Raw genomic sequence first — 14,936 nt, 5'->3', positions numbered from 1 at the left:
TATATATATATATATATATATATATATATATATATATATATATATATATATATATATATATATATATATATATATAGGAATATAATAAAAATAATATATTTAAAAAATATATATATATTTTAAACAATTCATATTTTGAAAACTAACGTTACTACGATCTAGGAACTTTTGCATTGTTACAGTCAAAGGATAATAAAAAAGTAATAGTTAAGTCACGCCGTATGAACTTTTTTTATAGATACGTATAAAGTCTGAACGATACAATATACGTCAGAAAAGAGTACGTGGAAATAAGATCGTGTAAAATATTTTGCATTATAACTGTTGGCATAATTAAGACTCCTGACTGCTCGTCACGGAACTCTTGGTTGATTATATCAGAAGCGAGGAAACGTATGCATTCTACATTGGCTGCTATAGATTCAATAGACCCAATGCATTGTGCTGCTGGGAGCCTTAATAATAATAATACTATTTCATGGCTGATATGATTGTCATGTCTCTGAATTCAAATATTACAAGTAGCGAATATGAGTGAAAAACAGATGCGATTTTGATGAAAATATTTCGCAGGTCCTTTATCTAGTATTCTGTCGACCAAGTACTCCTACAGGACAGTGACCCTCATTGGCGGTACCTTCGCAGCTAGCGGGATGATGTTAAGCTATTTCGCCAATTCAGTTACCTACCTTTACGTCAGGTATGCCATTACGACCGATGCATCGGTAAAGCGTTAGTAAATACGAGTCTTTATTTCCAAGGATTCTGTACGTTTCGCGGCAATAATAGCGACTTTTTTTCTACACAGTTACGGACTCATGGTCGGAATTGGCGCTGGATTATCATTTCCACCGACGGTTTACATCGTTACGTCGTACTTTGAGAAGCTACGGGGTGTAGCGAACGGCTTATGCATATCTGGCAGCGCAATCGGCACTATAGTGCTACCGCCGTTACTGCAATATCTTTTGGATTGTTTTGGATATAGGTGATTTGATAATTTCATAGATCTGCTCGCTTGTGTCTATCTGATCAAATACCCGCGAACGCGAGAAACATAAAAAAAAATAAAGCCTCGCTGAGATTTTTTTTTGTTTCATAAAGAGACAAAAGGTTCTTTCTAGACAGAGTTTCCTCTGAACTAAGCTAAAATCCTAAAAATTACTGATTATAACTGATATCATTGAACAAATGGCAATTATAATTGCTGCCATAATTAAGGTTCCTGATTACTGATCGCGGAACTTTTGACTGATGACGTCAGAAACGAGGAAATGCATTCTACATATAGCCGCTATAGATTCCATATTGGTACTGGTGTAGCAAAAGGTGTAACTCAGTGGCTAATATTATTGCCATGCTTAAGTTTAAATACTAAAAATAGTGAATACAAGGAGAAACAAATACGAGATGCGATTATAATGAATTATAATTAATAATTTAAATATCTAGAGGAGCGGTACTCATCATGGGTGCGATCACGCTGAACACTCTGGTCTGCGGTCTCTTGTATCACCCGGTTGAGCAGCACATGAAAACCGTAGTCTTAGACGAGGGTATCGACAACGAAGCACTGACTCTCGACGAACCCGTCGACAGGAAGCAAGAGCCGGACAAGCGAACGGGAATCAGTGTCAAGTTTGACTCGAGTTTTCCAGATGCGCACAACGACGACGACAAACGGATGTATAAGCTCTCGGATCTTCAGCACAATGTGGTGTTGCAGTCGATCAATGAGAAAGCGTCTTGCAAGCCTGAGGAGAATCTTGCTTACGAGGAGGATGATGAGAAATGTACGACTCCGAAAGTACAGTGCGACACAGAGAAGAAGGATCTAATTTCTCGAATACAGGAGGACACCCCGCGGAAAGATACTCCGGACGCGGACGACATTCGCGCGACGATCTGTTTAAGTCTCGCTTCAAAAGACGATGGACACGGCGCAGACAGTGGGGATGGCGAAAACGGCTCAGACGCGTTGAATTTGTCGCGTCGGAACAACACTCTTCGAGGCAGCAAGACGCAATTCGATTCTTTGAAAGGCGCGGAGAACCACAAAGAAGAGAGTAACGGAAGATACGTCGAGGAGTCCAAGCGAAGCGACGTGTGTTCCAAGTCGTCGAAAGAGGCGGATAAGAGCGAGAAGACGCGCTTCTTCGACTTGAGCGTGCTGCAGGACCCTATTTACTTGGTGATCCTGATTTCGAACTCCACGTCGGCCATTAGCAATACGAACTTCATGATCTTGCTGCCTTCTTACGCGATCGCCGAGGGTTTCGACAAGAATTCATCCGCCCTGCTCCTGTCCATAGTCTCCGCGTTGGATCTAGTCGGCCGAATCGGCGGAGCGTCTTTATCCGACATTGACTTCATACCGAAGTATTACTATTTCGTGGGCGGACTCGGCACCAGCGGCATCGCTCTGGCGTTGCTGCCTATGGCGACTAGTTACACCATGCTGTCGTTCTTCTGCGGACTCTTCGGCCTCTCCTCGGGCATGTACATCGGCATCACCACGGTCATCTTGGCGGACATGCTGGGGACGGAGAAGCTCAGCTCGTCCTACGGCATATCGTTGTTCGTCAACGGCGTCCTACAACTCGTCGGGCCGCCTGTCTGCGGCATCATCTTCGAGAACGTGCTCTCCTACAAGCCGATCTTCTTAGCCTTCGGTATCATCTTGATTCTAGGAACCGCGCTCTGGGCGGCGGTGCCAATTATCAAGAGGAACAATAAGAAGGATCTAGAGGCGATATGAAAAATTCAGTTGTACCCTCCGGCGAGTGTTCCCGACGAACTAACTTCTCAAGTGAGTGCTTTGTGTTTTTGGAAGACTTTATTGTATTACAAGTTTTACAAGGACCTATTTTAGATTGTTGGATTTAAACGGGATCGCCGATGTAGGCGAACGAATAGACGTGTAACGGAGACTCGTTGGAAACTAAACTATAGTTATTGGGAGCAGGACGAACAGTTCTGAATTTTGTCAGAGTTCCGTTGACGAACTATATGTTGCTTAAAATAAAGGAGACTTTCAAGTATTTGTCATCAAATTATTATCCACTGAGCGTCACACACATCGAATTAATATTTAATAGACTAAATATATGCATGTATACCTGAGTATTCTGCTTATACTAACGGAGCGATCAGTAGTAATTTCTGTATAATTAAAAAATATATTATTTAAAAAATCAATTATATATAAAATTGAAAGGAAAATGATTATATCGTCGTATAACGAGGACAATATACTACATAGTATGACACAATTTACGGGAACCTGAATAAAAAAACTTGATAGAAAAAATTGTAAACGCGCGCGCATGAGAAATTTTATTTTTCAATGTTAAAATATGCATTTATATGGATAAAAGACACACAAGCAGATAGATGTGAAAGGAAAATATTATAATGTACCGTCGCTGAATCTTACGATTCGAAGAGTGTTGTACAAATTGCAAATACTTAATACAGTATGCCTTTTCCCTTTCCCTCTCTCTCTTTCTTATAAATTTATGCGTTCCTGATCTAATACAAGTTTTGGATTTATTGATCTTTTGTGGTTATACAGAAGCTCGGATTCTATTCTACAAGTTTTCAGTTTCATAGAGCTGTGTTCTCACAAACTCATCAATTTTTGATTTCTTTTGGGGGGCTCTACCGTGTTCCTGGCGATTTATTCGTATTTGAGATCAATATACATTCTTATAGCGAGGTCGATCGACCGCGTACTAGTGCACTTGAAAAGCTATTGTGCACATTATTGAATCGATATAAAAATGTAGTGTGCTTACAAGCGCGTCGGCTCTTAACACATAGTGCTCATTTGTCGGTATAACATTTCCCCCCGCACTTGACTCAATGCAACGTTGATTCTATGTGCATCATACGATATTTTGTCAGATGCGCGGATCGGGCTACCAACACGAGTACGCGGCATCATTTCAGCTCGGCTATAGACTTCAGTGGTAATTGAAAGATACAGAGAGGTTCTGCTATTGTACAATTAACTCGTGTGTTGTATAATCTGCGCTGTTGTCTGATGTGCGCATGTGTGTGTATATATATATATGTGTGCGATGTCCGATACATCCGATATGAATTAAGAAAACGCGTTATTTACACGCATTATTTACATTTATTACATCGTCCAAAGGTGTATTATAGTAAGAGAACTCAACGAATGATAAAATAAAACAAAGTGTACGTAATGCATATGAACTTACATGGCGCAGTATTTTGGAAAAACTGATTTCCCCGTGACAAAAGTTTGATTGATTTGACCAGTCGCTTCGTGAACGATTCGGAAAGCGTATATAGCACAATTTAAATGATCTTAACTGTTGTACCGATATGAAACATTTAATTATAAATACATCAGTAGTATGTGTAAGACTAATTTAAATAAAAAGCGCCCTTTGAAATTCTCTCGTTAGTTTTATGCTGTTTCTGGCAAAGCCGAAGAGGTAAACAGAATAGCAAGTTAGAGAACAGCGAGTATGTCGCAGATTTCAGAAATTGGCAGGTTACGAGACTGTAGTGTCCCTCCGTCCAGTGAAGGAAACGATGGAGCGAATTCCTTTTACCGAAGTCTAGAAAGTTTCAGAACATTATAGTTCTTATTAATCACATGGTGAAAGTAGCAATTAGCATGACAGCGTGGTACAATAAAATAAATATGATATTACTTCAACTTTATACATATGATAAAGATATTGCGTGGTCTTACGCAATATCTTATGGAGAACCTAATGTAAATGCGTTGTAACATTATTAAGATATTGGATTTGAAATTATGTCGCGATGCAAAGGAAAAAAGGCTATTGCAAAAGGTAACGCACCTTTTTCTTGGATCCGTTAAGGAAGTCCTTGTACATTTCCGAGCGCATATATCTCGAGTAACTGTCACTCTTCATCAGATGATACACGTGCGCCTAGAGAATAAGAATAATGTAATAACACTGAGGCAGGAAACGTTACATGGGTGAAAGTGCGAGCGATCAAGTAGCTGCAGATTCAATTGGAGTGCAATGAATACCGCGGCAACATCGAAGCACCATTGGTCCGGCTTTTCGAGATTCTTCTTCGTGATTTCGTAAGACCGAGAATCGACATTGATGGGACAACTGGCGTCCGTGTCCAAGAACTCACGCCATATCTCTTCGACTTTCGCCTGGACGTCTTTCTGCGGTAAAGTTTTTAATTCCTGTACGGTTTCCCAAAATCTGCACATATCATAAACGATCTCGTTTCCCTGATGCAAATTCAGTCTTCGTATTGCGCGTATACTCGAATACAGATACCAGCACAAGTCAAAATGAAATAGCGCCGGACGTAACGAGAAGATTCACAAAGATTCATGTGTACACGTACTTGAGATTCTCGCCGCTAAATTCCTTATCTAAGAAGCGTATAAATTGTTCTCTACCGACGGGATCCTGCAGAAGCTCTTGCAGACTGAACGCCCACCTCTTCACTCTCCTCGTGGAGATTTCTTTCCTACGTGTACAAGAGTGTTGGTTAACATTTGCATACCGCCACATCGAATTCTCTAAACGTCACGAGGATTCCTCCTCTGTCGTGAGAATGTACGTACGCTAATTTCTCTTGCTCCCACATCTCCGGGCTATCGGATATCCACGGATTCGTCAGTTCGGGCTGAGTGCAAAACGGGTCGTACTCCATGTACTGCTCAAAGTACCCGATCAAACTGAAAATATTAGCGTACCGATCAGCCTATGGTGCACGTGTCTAGCCATGCTCAAACGAACGTAAACGCGCTGTCTACACGCAAAAAAATTTCAATTGGTGCAACCGAATAGGCAACCAACTGAAAATTAATTGATCAGAAGCGATATCTTTGTTATGAAAACTAATATTTCTGTTGTCGCAACCGAAAATATTTGTCTGAACATTCAGCGATATTAGAACTCGATTGAGACAACTAAGAACAACTGACTATACAGAAACTTTATAAAGGAATTTTTCTGTTCCTACAGACGAGTTTTCGTCTGATCCCTGAGCAACCGAAAATTCAATTGCACCAACGGAATTATTTTTTCCGTGTATACAGTCGCATAGAGCGATATGAACGGATAGATCGGCTTTGTGTTCAAACGAATAGTTTCAAATTCAATCGACATACGCTTCGGCCACTTTTGACACTTTGATGACGGGCCTGTCCAGTCTGTCTCTCAGCGTCTCGATCTCCTTCTGCAGAAATTCTACCGATGACGAGTTCGCGTGCGTTTCCACAGACGGTGATATCCTGCCGCCCGCGAGGCCCAGATGCAAATGCTTGCTCGGCTGTACGACGGACTTGTGACTGCGACAAGCTTTTTTGATATCCAGCTCGGTGGTGTTCACGCATCCGGGCTGAAACGTAATTTAATAATGCATCGCGTTCATCACGCGAAAACACGATGCGTGTTGCACGATATTATCGTGCAATTAATTCAGTCTTGTGTGAGAGACGTGCGTTTTACCATTGGTCGATGTACGTCCCAAAAAGCTCGTTCTTGACTATCCAAGACTTTTCTTTCCAGCTTGTCCCTTTTCTTGTCGACTTTGCTCTGCGCTTCCGCCTGCATAAAGATAAATTCCCATTTTCGCGAAAACATCTTTTGCAATCTAGCCAGGTTCTCCGCCTCGTAGTCCGCCAATTCCAGTCGCGTTTTGTTCTGCATCGTCCTTTTGCATAAATAGACAGCTGTAACATTTAAGGTAACACGCACCAGCGGGTGTATCAAGGTGCAGCTAGCAAAATAAAATGACAAGTGTAAAGACAGATGCACACACGCGCGCGAAATTATAAAGGATACAAAGAGATAATCGAGTTACTCGGGAAATACACTGACGGAAAAGATCGACATTCTTTTATACCATAATCAGTGTTCTCAGGTTCCCAACAGTTTGATGGCCAAAAATAGGGAGTTTGAAATCTGTAGAAAGTGTTGTCGTTCTTTACAGTAAGGCAGTGGTCGTCGATAGGGAAAAAATACCCGTGAGATGCCATCAGATGAGCCACATGAAGAGCCTCTGCGTCAACATACGAGTACACATTAGAGATTTCGTGTTTTACTCAATAATAATTTCCAGAAAATTTACTACCGTAATTAGCATACGTTAGAAACTCTTGGAATAAGCTTTTACCTTGATCATCTATATCCATGCTCTTCATCATCCATGCTATGAGGTCTGTACCTGAAGTACCATAAAGTGAAGTCTGTATCTGAAGTTTTGACACTATAAAATATCGATATCCTTTTACTTTACCTGTAAAAACAGATGGCGTTTTCGTCATGAAAGTCTTGACTGTTTTTACGGGAACGCCAGTGAATTCATCCAACATCTTCTCTACGATCGACTCCATCTAAAATGCGGCGATATGATTTTGTGTGAAAAAGGGAAAGGTGACTCGCTTGAAAAAGGGAGAAAATTAAGACCTGTAATATGCTAATTACACGCTACAGCTAGCAGAAGGGAATTGCATAGGGAGTGTCGATACACAAGTGCTCGATCAGGCACAGTCGATATCGCGCCTGTGTACGCGTACGCGCGCGTGTGTGCGCGTTGATACGATACTCTTTTTTTTTTATAGATGACGTTACCTTCTTATAGACAAGGTAGTTAGGGGTGTCTTCGGCGCAAGAGGCAGTGACGTTGTATGTAGGAGTGTTGGGGGACAAATCCGGGGACTCATTCATACGATTGTCCTCATTTTTCTTGTCGGCTTCCTCGACATGCTCTGGTGTCTTTTCGATGCTGCTCTTTTCCACTGATTTTCGGCGGCAAGCCGATTTTTCGGAGTTCATAGTTACCATATCCACCCTGAAACAGAAAACGCGACAATTCTTGAAAAGCTCGGCCTACAAATGCGGGTAAATTTTTAATGAAATAAAATCAAGGTAGAAACCTTGTTAACTTTGCACAGCCGATTAGTCCAGAAAATTCTATGGAACACTTATAGAGTCTCATAAATTCAAAGCGACATTAGTCGATACGCATGATAAGATGTTGACGACATATACCATACTCATGCTGATTTATCTATTTAAAACTATTCATCTAAATAACTATTTAATTAAATACCCAAGAAAAACACGTGACAATACTTTAATCGATATTTTCAGCTGTTTAATAGAGTATACTTCGTTACTTCGCAGAAGTAGGTTAGCGTATACTTTCAACGTGTGTACGAACATGTAATTCACATGTGAAAATGCCTAACAGCGTCGTTCGTAGAAGGACACGACATAGTATCGATTACCAGTGGACTATAATGTGACATGTTCACACGCGTGTGCGCGCGTATCCCAATTTTAGAAACGCGCACGAGATTAACATAACAAGGACGAAACACGTTCCTCGGCGAATTCCTCGTCGCGCAAATATTACAACGATTCACGTCGGTTTCGCTTCGATTTTTTGTTCTCTTTTCAGCGCCACTATGCAACCACGATAATTATTTTTAACAATAGACTACGATATTAATATCTTGAAACAAAGACACTGTTATAAGATCCCGACCAAGAACTGAATTTCACGATGAATTTTCCTCTTCGTAAGCTTCGATTAACTCCAAAATTAATTGCACGCACAGCAGACATTTTGCAATAAGTCCTCGCATAAATTCTTGCAGCTCTTCCACGAGCGGTTAGACCTATGATTGATTTTAATTGATTTTAAATTCAATTATTCAATATCTTGCAAACTTGTTCGTTTCTCGTCTTCGATTACTTCATACGGGTTAGTAGCAGCTGTTCGTGCATTTTTCAACTGCGGCAAAGTGGATGCCACTAGAAATCGATAGTTCGAAGTTGAAGGAGATAATTCCTTCGTCGCAGTGTCCTTTCCTCGCTCATTACTCAGGTAACAATAAGCTTTTCAGTTTCAGTTCAGTTATTTTTGAATCGAATGCATCGTGTCTAAATATACTCTCGTGCATAATGAGAGTTAACAAGTTACCGTTTTTTACAGCCGGTCATCTCCCCACTCAGACACCTGTGAGCAGCTGAGCGCCGGGAATAACAGTTTGTGGATGTTGGTCTACGAGCTAAGCAAGTCCTACGTTCCAAACAAAGTGTACGATAGGACGCAAAACGGTCTAGACGCAATGAACTTCAGAGTGCAGCCAATAGTCCAATAAGAGAGCGAATTAGTCAAAAATAAGTCCTCTCATAGGACCATCGTCTACGTTTTCAAGTTCATTCCCAGTAAGCAAAAAAATTATTAATAAAATAGAAATAGAATAATGTTACAACAATATTTAATAACAGTATTTAATAAATACGTTACGTTTTCTAATATGTAGTTTTTAACCTTGTATCAACATTATTACGAATAACTTTGATATCTCTAAAAAATTTTTGCAATATTCACCAGGATAAAGTATTATCCAGTAATATCCTTGAAATTATGTTTTTAAAATATTAAGCGAAAATGTTCAAGAGATAAGATTAATGTTTTAAGATGTTAATCTAATGTTCTTTATTTACTGGGTTGTATCTAAATCGTTTTGCGACGTACTGTAAGTTATAAAACGATTTCGACGCAATGAAGTTGGAAACTTACCAAACCGTCAAAATTGAGTCATTACCAACGGATTCTTAAGTGATAATACAAGTAATAGTACACTAAATGATAGTAAGAATACTAAATGATAATAAAAAATAATAATATAAATGATAATTAATAATATAATTACTAAGCAAGCCCAAAAATAATTGCTCTGACAGTTTGGTGAGCTCGCAACTTCATCGTCTAAATCGTTTTGCAAGCCACTGTAGATCGTCGTACGATGCAAGAGATTCGAGGAGCGTATTGCGCTGTTTTAAAATTTGAGACAGTGTAGGTGACAGTTGTGACTTATCTATGTTATGAGATGCTTGAACATGAGATAGAAGCATGACGATTGTCCACCAAAATTTCCTTACACATGACCTGCGATCAGTTAAGCTTGAGTCTATTCTCTATGTATATTTCTGACAACACAAACTTTTAAAAGACGTCTTTACGACGTGAAAGAGGCGTCTAAATAAAACAGCGGGTCTTTTGGACGTTCTTAAGACATCTTTCAAGTTTCTGAGTTATTTAAATTCTATATTGCGAATTCTATGAAAAATTTCTATGAAAAATTCTATGAAAATCACAAATGAAATCCTATTAAAATTCACCAAGCTTACCTTATAATTCTAACACCTCAACTTGCAGATCCTCAAGTCGCGCGAAGTACACGCATTGTCCGGCACGGAACTCATCGATGCATCCCTCATTGTGCTCTCGTAAACACTGTGCATTCACTGAATATACACTCTTCTTCGTCAAGGTCTTTTCACTCGGAGACAAAGGGGCGATCAATGATAACGTATCGAGTTCGCAGCATCCAAATTGAAAGTGAGCATCGCGCGACGAGCTACACAGACCGGCATAACAGTCTTTACACATGGAGTTGCACCACTTTAGAGCTTCCCGTGAGAGAGATACGCGCTCTAACCTTATGCGTTAAGATTATTATGCCGGTCTGTATACACCTTCGGCTCGCTAAGTGTCACAAAAAACACTCCCCACGAAGAATAGCGAAGAGCGATCCTCATGCTCACATCTCAGATCGGTCACTGAACCTCCCGAACTACCTGGACGAGAGCGGCGAGCGTTCCCTAATCACTGAGGCTCATCTCTGCCATCGCACCTGGAAGGAGAGCGACGCGAAGACGCGTCCGGATATGATCATCGACTGCTTTTCTCTCAGATGATAAGAAACGTACATATGTATATACACATATTACATGTATCTACAGAGAAAAAGCGATTTAGGATGTACCTCTGGACAGGTCGCGCAACGACCCGGACGAAAATCGGTTTAATCGTACGACAGGCGAGCGCGCGCGCCTTTCATGATTTACGCAGCGATTTGTGTTTGCCGAAGACACGCGTTAGCTCGCCGAGTCATACTGCTGGGGGCTGCGAAGTGCGCAGGTTTCGAACAGGCCACTCTCGCGGTCGTGTGCGTCAGGGTGAAGATCGAAATCCGGTCAAACGGTGCGACCGGGAGCACCCCCCGAGTCGATAAAGGGAGACGCGGCTGCGCGCCAATTCGCGCGCCGAAGCAGAGCGTCCTTCCCTTCGTACGGAATCATGGAAAACGTGCCGGGAGAACGAATCCCACGACTTTCATGGCCTTCGCAAAGCAATTAATTATACAGCCAGCGGAGAAGCTTACAATACTTTTACTCTTCTTCAATGAATCTTGCGACGCATCCGTGCGTGCCCAAAAGAATTTTCAATAATTCTCGCGGATAATTTCTATTATCCGCGATGGATGTACCGTGAAGTTGGTCGAGGTGAAAGTGTCGCAACCTTTCTCTGACCGTACAATCTATAATTATTTAACCAAAGATGGGCCAATAAGAGCCGCCAACGAGATAATAGGCGCGATAATTTAAACTGACAGCGGGAGAACAAAATTATATAAGAGAGTAGTTACTGTAGTGCAGCTATAATATAATACTATAATTGTTCGTTTCTTCTGATAATTGTTTCTGATAAGATCTTTTTATAATTTACGCACAAGCGATATTCGATGATAGAAATCGCAACTATTGACGAGAAAAAGGATAAATGACAGTGTGTGTCCGAGGATATCTTGTATGAGGAAAGCTTAAAATATTATAAACTTTTTTCAACTTCACAAGCATGATTTATTACTTCATTATGTACTCACTAAGTATATATAATTTATTTATTAAATAAATTAATTTTCACAATTGCTCTTCATCGCTCTACGACAATATGCATTTCTTTTCACTACTCACACAAGCCTGATCGTGAACCATCTAATTTTGCTTTACGTCTGCCTCCGTTTTAGCGCTTGTCTCGGTCATTGCTTGATTTTTCTGAAACACAAGTTGTAACATCTATATATACAGATATCTTATACACAATTCAGAAACTCACACAGCGAAAAGCGAGGAGAACAAATTTCAAGACAAATAGAAAGTAAGATAACGCGAAAATAAAAGGTAAACACCTAAAAGTTTATCTTTATCTAAAATTTGGTGTAACGTCTGCACTTTGAATGTCTGTCAAAGACGTGTTTTATCTTATCATTGAGATTTACAGACTGATAGGGACTTTTGAAAAAAATTATATTTTTGGTGATGCATTAAAATTCCAATAAATCTCCAGGATGTGATAACAAATCAGTTGTAAATGATAACACATTGCTCTGTAGAAAACAATTGTGCAGTAATTTTCCATCGATTTTACTCAGATTAAGTTGCTCTTAAAGCAATAACATACTAACTTTATAATATACCAGATAGGGCATATGTATGAAAACTGGAAAAACATCACTGATACATTATTTTAGTATATAATATGAACTTGTACGCAAAGAAATCTTGGAAGTCACAATCAAATCTGTGAATAAACTGAAAATTAGTTGCAGCTCTTGGTTGTACAGTGAGTAAACAAAGTATTTGTATTTCCTATCCCTTTTAGAATAAATGTGTGCAAGAGGAAAATTTATACCAATCTGTTCAAAGGAATATTTTTAAAAGAGAATATGGAATTGTGTGTGTTCACTTTCTTTACTCACTGTAGATATATACAGAGTAACCTAAATATACTGAACCACTTCTTGTCTACGAATTTCTCTATCTATTTGGATTTTTCTTGAAAAGAAGAGCCCGATAGATCAATGATTCAGTTAGAGTTATCAAGTAAAGACTCTGATAGCACATTCAAAAGTACATTGAGTAATCAGGGCGTAAGAGAAGAGAAGCAATACTAGATGCAGGAGGTTCTCGGTTGTGTCCTACCTCCTTGTTACCACTCAAAGATGCGTACGCGTTCTGTGCAAAATCCCCAACAGCACTAGCTGCCGCTGAACCTGTGACAATCGTTAAGTCTACAAATTCGGAAAAAGATGTCGGGAATTTCATTTCCGGCATTTCGATTTGCAGCTGCTGTTCGTCACCTGGTTTGACTGAAATTATTTATGATAAAGAACAAAGAATTGATACATCCATGGATTAGCTATGCATTATCAACAATCACAGCGCTACGTTTTATCTCATATCTTCTTCATGCAAAATGTTTCATATATTATTGCCATCTCGCGCTGACCGTCGCAGAACATCTAGTTTCTAAGGAAAATTATCTTCGATGTAAGAGTAGCGTAGATTTAATTAGTACATAGTATGTTATTGCATGCAACTCATAAGATGTGTTGGCAAAACTCGGGTCAATAATATACTGAGATAACAAACTTCCAATAAAACTCTTACATTACTAACAATAATATAGTAACAGTAATCTAATATTTATTACCACCATAGACGAAGTTGTATCCAACATTTATGTAATGTTTTGCCAAGTCAACTCCTTCTTCCGCCTTTTTAGGGTAACACAAAGCTGCTATGGTGAGAGCACCAGTGCTGGAATATACAAGTCGTTTAAATGTACGTCCTCTGAGACCGAGTATTAATCCAGCCAATCCACCAATACCAATAGCACCCATACGTGGCATTACATTACTCTCCTCACGGAGATAATCCAAAAGAGCTGAAACCGCAAATAACCACATTATCATTATACAGCCAAGTAATCTTATATAATGCATGCTTTAAATATATACAACTAATTATTTACATCTGCTGTGTTCAAAGCCAATATCAACTTTGTCTGAAATAACACCGGTGTAATGTTGATACTCAGATGCAACTGCTTGAGCAGACTTACGAACTTTAGATATATTCTGTTCTAAGAAGGAAGGTGAGCATTCTGTATCGCTAAAATAAAATTAAACATATATATTGTATAAACTATAAATACTATATAACATATAGGTTAATTTTATGAATAGTATAAGAGATAAAAATAGAGCTATATATCTTTGTACAGAGATTTCATTTAGATTTTATAGATGTAATATAGTAGTTATAACAGAAAATATATATCATGGTTGGAATTACTTGTGCTTTACCATGACATCTGCTTAGAATAGTCCTCTTCAAAGGAATAAATAGGTAGTTCAGATGGTCGAATTCGTTTCTTAACATCTGCTTCTTTATTATCAGATAATATGCTATCTCCTGATGAATTTGTTGGACTTATTGCAGGTATTGCCGCACATAACCCGCACGGCATTAAAAATTTCTTGAAAAACTTGACATTAAAAAAATATGTGTATTTTTATATAAAACAATAAATTAAAAATTAAAGGTTTAAGCATGGGTAATTCGTAATTCTCAATAATTTTACATAATCATACAATTACCATTGTTTTCCGAGTGTGTAAATCTGTTACATAAATTATTTATCTTCCTATATAATGTCTCGTCGTGCATTAATGGAATACACAAAGATTCACGAAATTTGTCAGAGATTTTTAAGAAAATTATCGATCAATTATATTAATATTTATATTAATATAAAACGTAATAACAAAAAAATGTAATACGCGACAACTAAAGATAACACACTCTCAATAATCTTATTCCGTCCGCCATTTTTGCTCTTTAAACAAATCTCTAATGCATCGAACTACAATAATACTAAGATGTGTGCTGGCGTCTGAAAAGTGATTCGACTGAGAGAGATTTTCAGTGGGATGGTTGTCTCTCTCTCTCTCTCTCTCTTATGTACAATCTTCTAAAAAGTTTATCTCGTATTTTACAATGAAGGATATGATGAATAAAATATAAGGAGTATACTAGCGGAGAGTTATATGTACTGCAACTAATATCAATTTATATCCGTGATAAACTCGGGTTCTATCGGTAGGGCTTGCCTAACTGTGAGAGCCGAGCATAATTACACTTTCGTCGACGACTGTACAAAATGTCAGCTGCGCCGTGAGACTTTACACGAGTATCTCTCTCGATGTAGTTTTCGAAACAAGAACTATGTGAGAGAGAGTGAGAGAGAGA

General features: G+C 39.1%; 2 protein-coding genes across 5 annotated transcripts in view; one reads left to right on the top strand and one right to left on the bottom strand.

Moving 5' to 3' along the window:
* Positions 1–3,041, top strand: part of LOC116849858 (monocarboxylate transporter 3-like) — a 10,057-nt gene extending 7,016 nt beyond the window's left edge. For 3 of the 4 annotated variants that reach the window (XM_032827455.1, XM_032827454.1, XM_032827453.1), the window contains 3 exons: positions 574–700; positions 809–988; positions 1,453–3,041. In XM_032827455.1, coding sequence (XP_032683346.1) covers positions 574–700; positions 809–988; positions 1,453–2,758 — 1,613 coding nt within the window. In that variant the 3' untranslated portion in view covers positions 2,759–3,041. The remainder of the gene's footprint in view (positions 1–573; positions 701–808; positions 989–1,452) is intronic. The other variant, XR_004379210.1, reaches the window with a different exon arrangement.
* Positions 2,818–14,839, bottom strand: LOC116849867 (regulator of G-protein signaling 7-like). The gene is made up of 16 exons (XM_032827477.1): positions 14,285–14,839; positions 13,991–14,172; positions 13,657–13,796; positions 13,336–13,569; positions 12,825–12,991; positions 7,614–7,856; positions 7,279–7,375; positions 7,156–7,206; positions 6,886–7,041; positions 6,489–6,712; positions 6,149–6,378; positions 5,600–5,713; positions 5,377–5,502; positions 5,042–5,228; positions 4,845–4,937; positions 2,818–4,595 (listed from the first exon to the last, which is right to left on the bottom strand). The coding sequence occupies exons 1-16, from the start codon at positions 14,285–14,287 to the stop codon at positions 4,530–4,532; spliced, it is 2,313 nt and encodes a 770-aa protein (XP_032683368.1). The 5' UTR covers positions 14,288–14,839; the 3' UTR covers positions 2,818–4,529.
* Positions 14,840–14,936: the final 97 nt, after the last annotated feature.

This window comes from Odontomachus brunneus, unplaced genomic scaffold (genome assembly GCF_010583005.1).
Source record: "Odontomachus brunneus isolate Ranch 3 - 2012 unplaced genomic scaffold, Obru_v1 Obru_scaffold_126, whole genome shotgun sequence".
NCBI lineage: Eukaryota > Metazoa > Arthropoda > Insecta > Hymenoptera > Formicidae > Odontomachus > Odontomachus brunneus.
The sequence above is the reverse complement of the archived record's forward strand: the minus strand, read 5'-3'. Positions and strand labels throughout refer to the sequence as shown.

Coding starts and splice junctions, on each gene's coding strand:
- LOC116849867 (XM_032827477.1), bottom strand. Junction 7,857..12,824: donor CTTTGAGTGGTAACAAGGAG/GTAGGACACAAC, acceptor GAGCTTTTCAAG/AATTGTCGCGTTTTCTGTTT. Junction 7,376..7,613: donor ACTACCTTGTCTATAAGAAG/GTAACGTCATCT, acceptor GCCGCATTTTAG/ATGGAGTCGATCGTAGAGAA.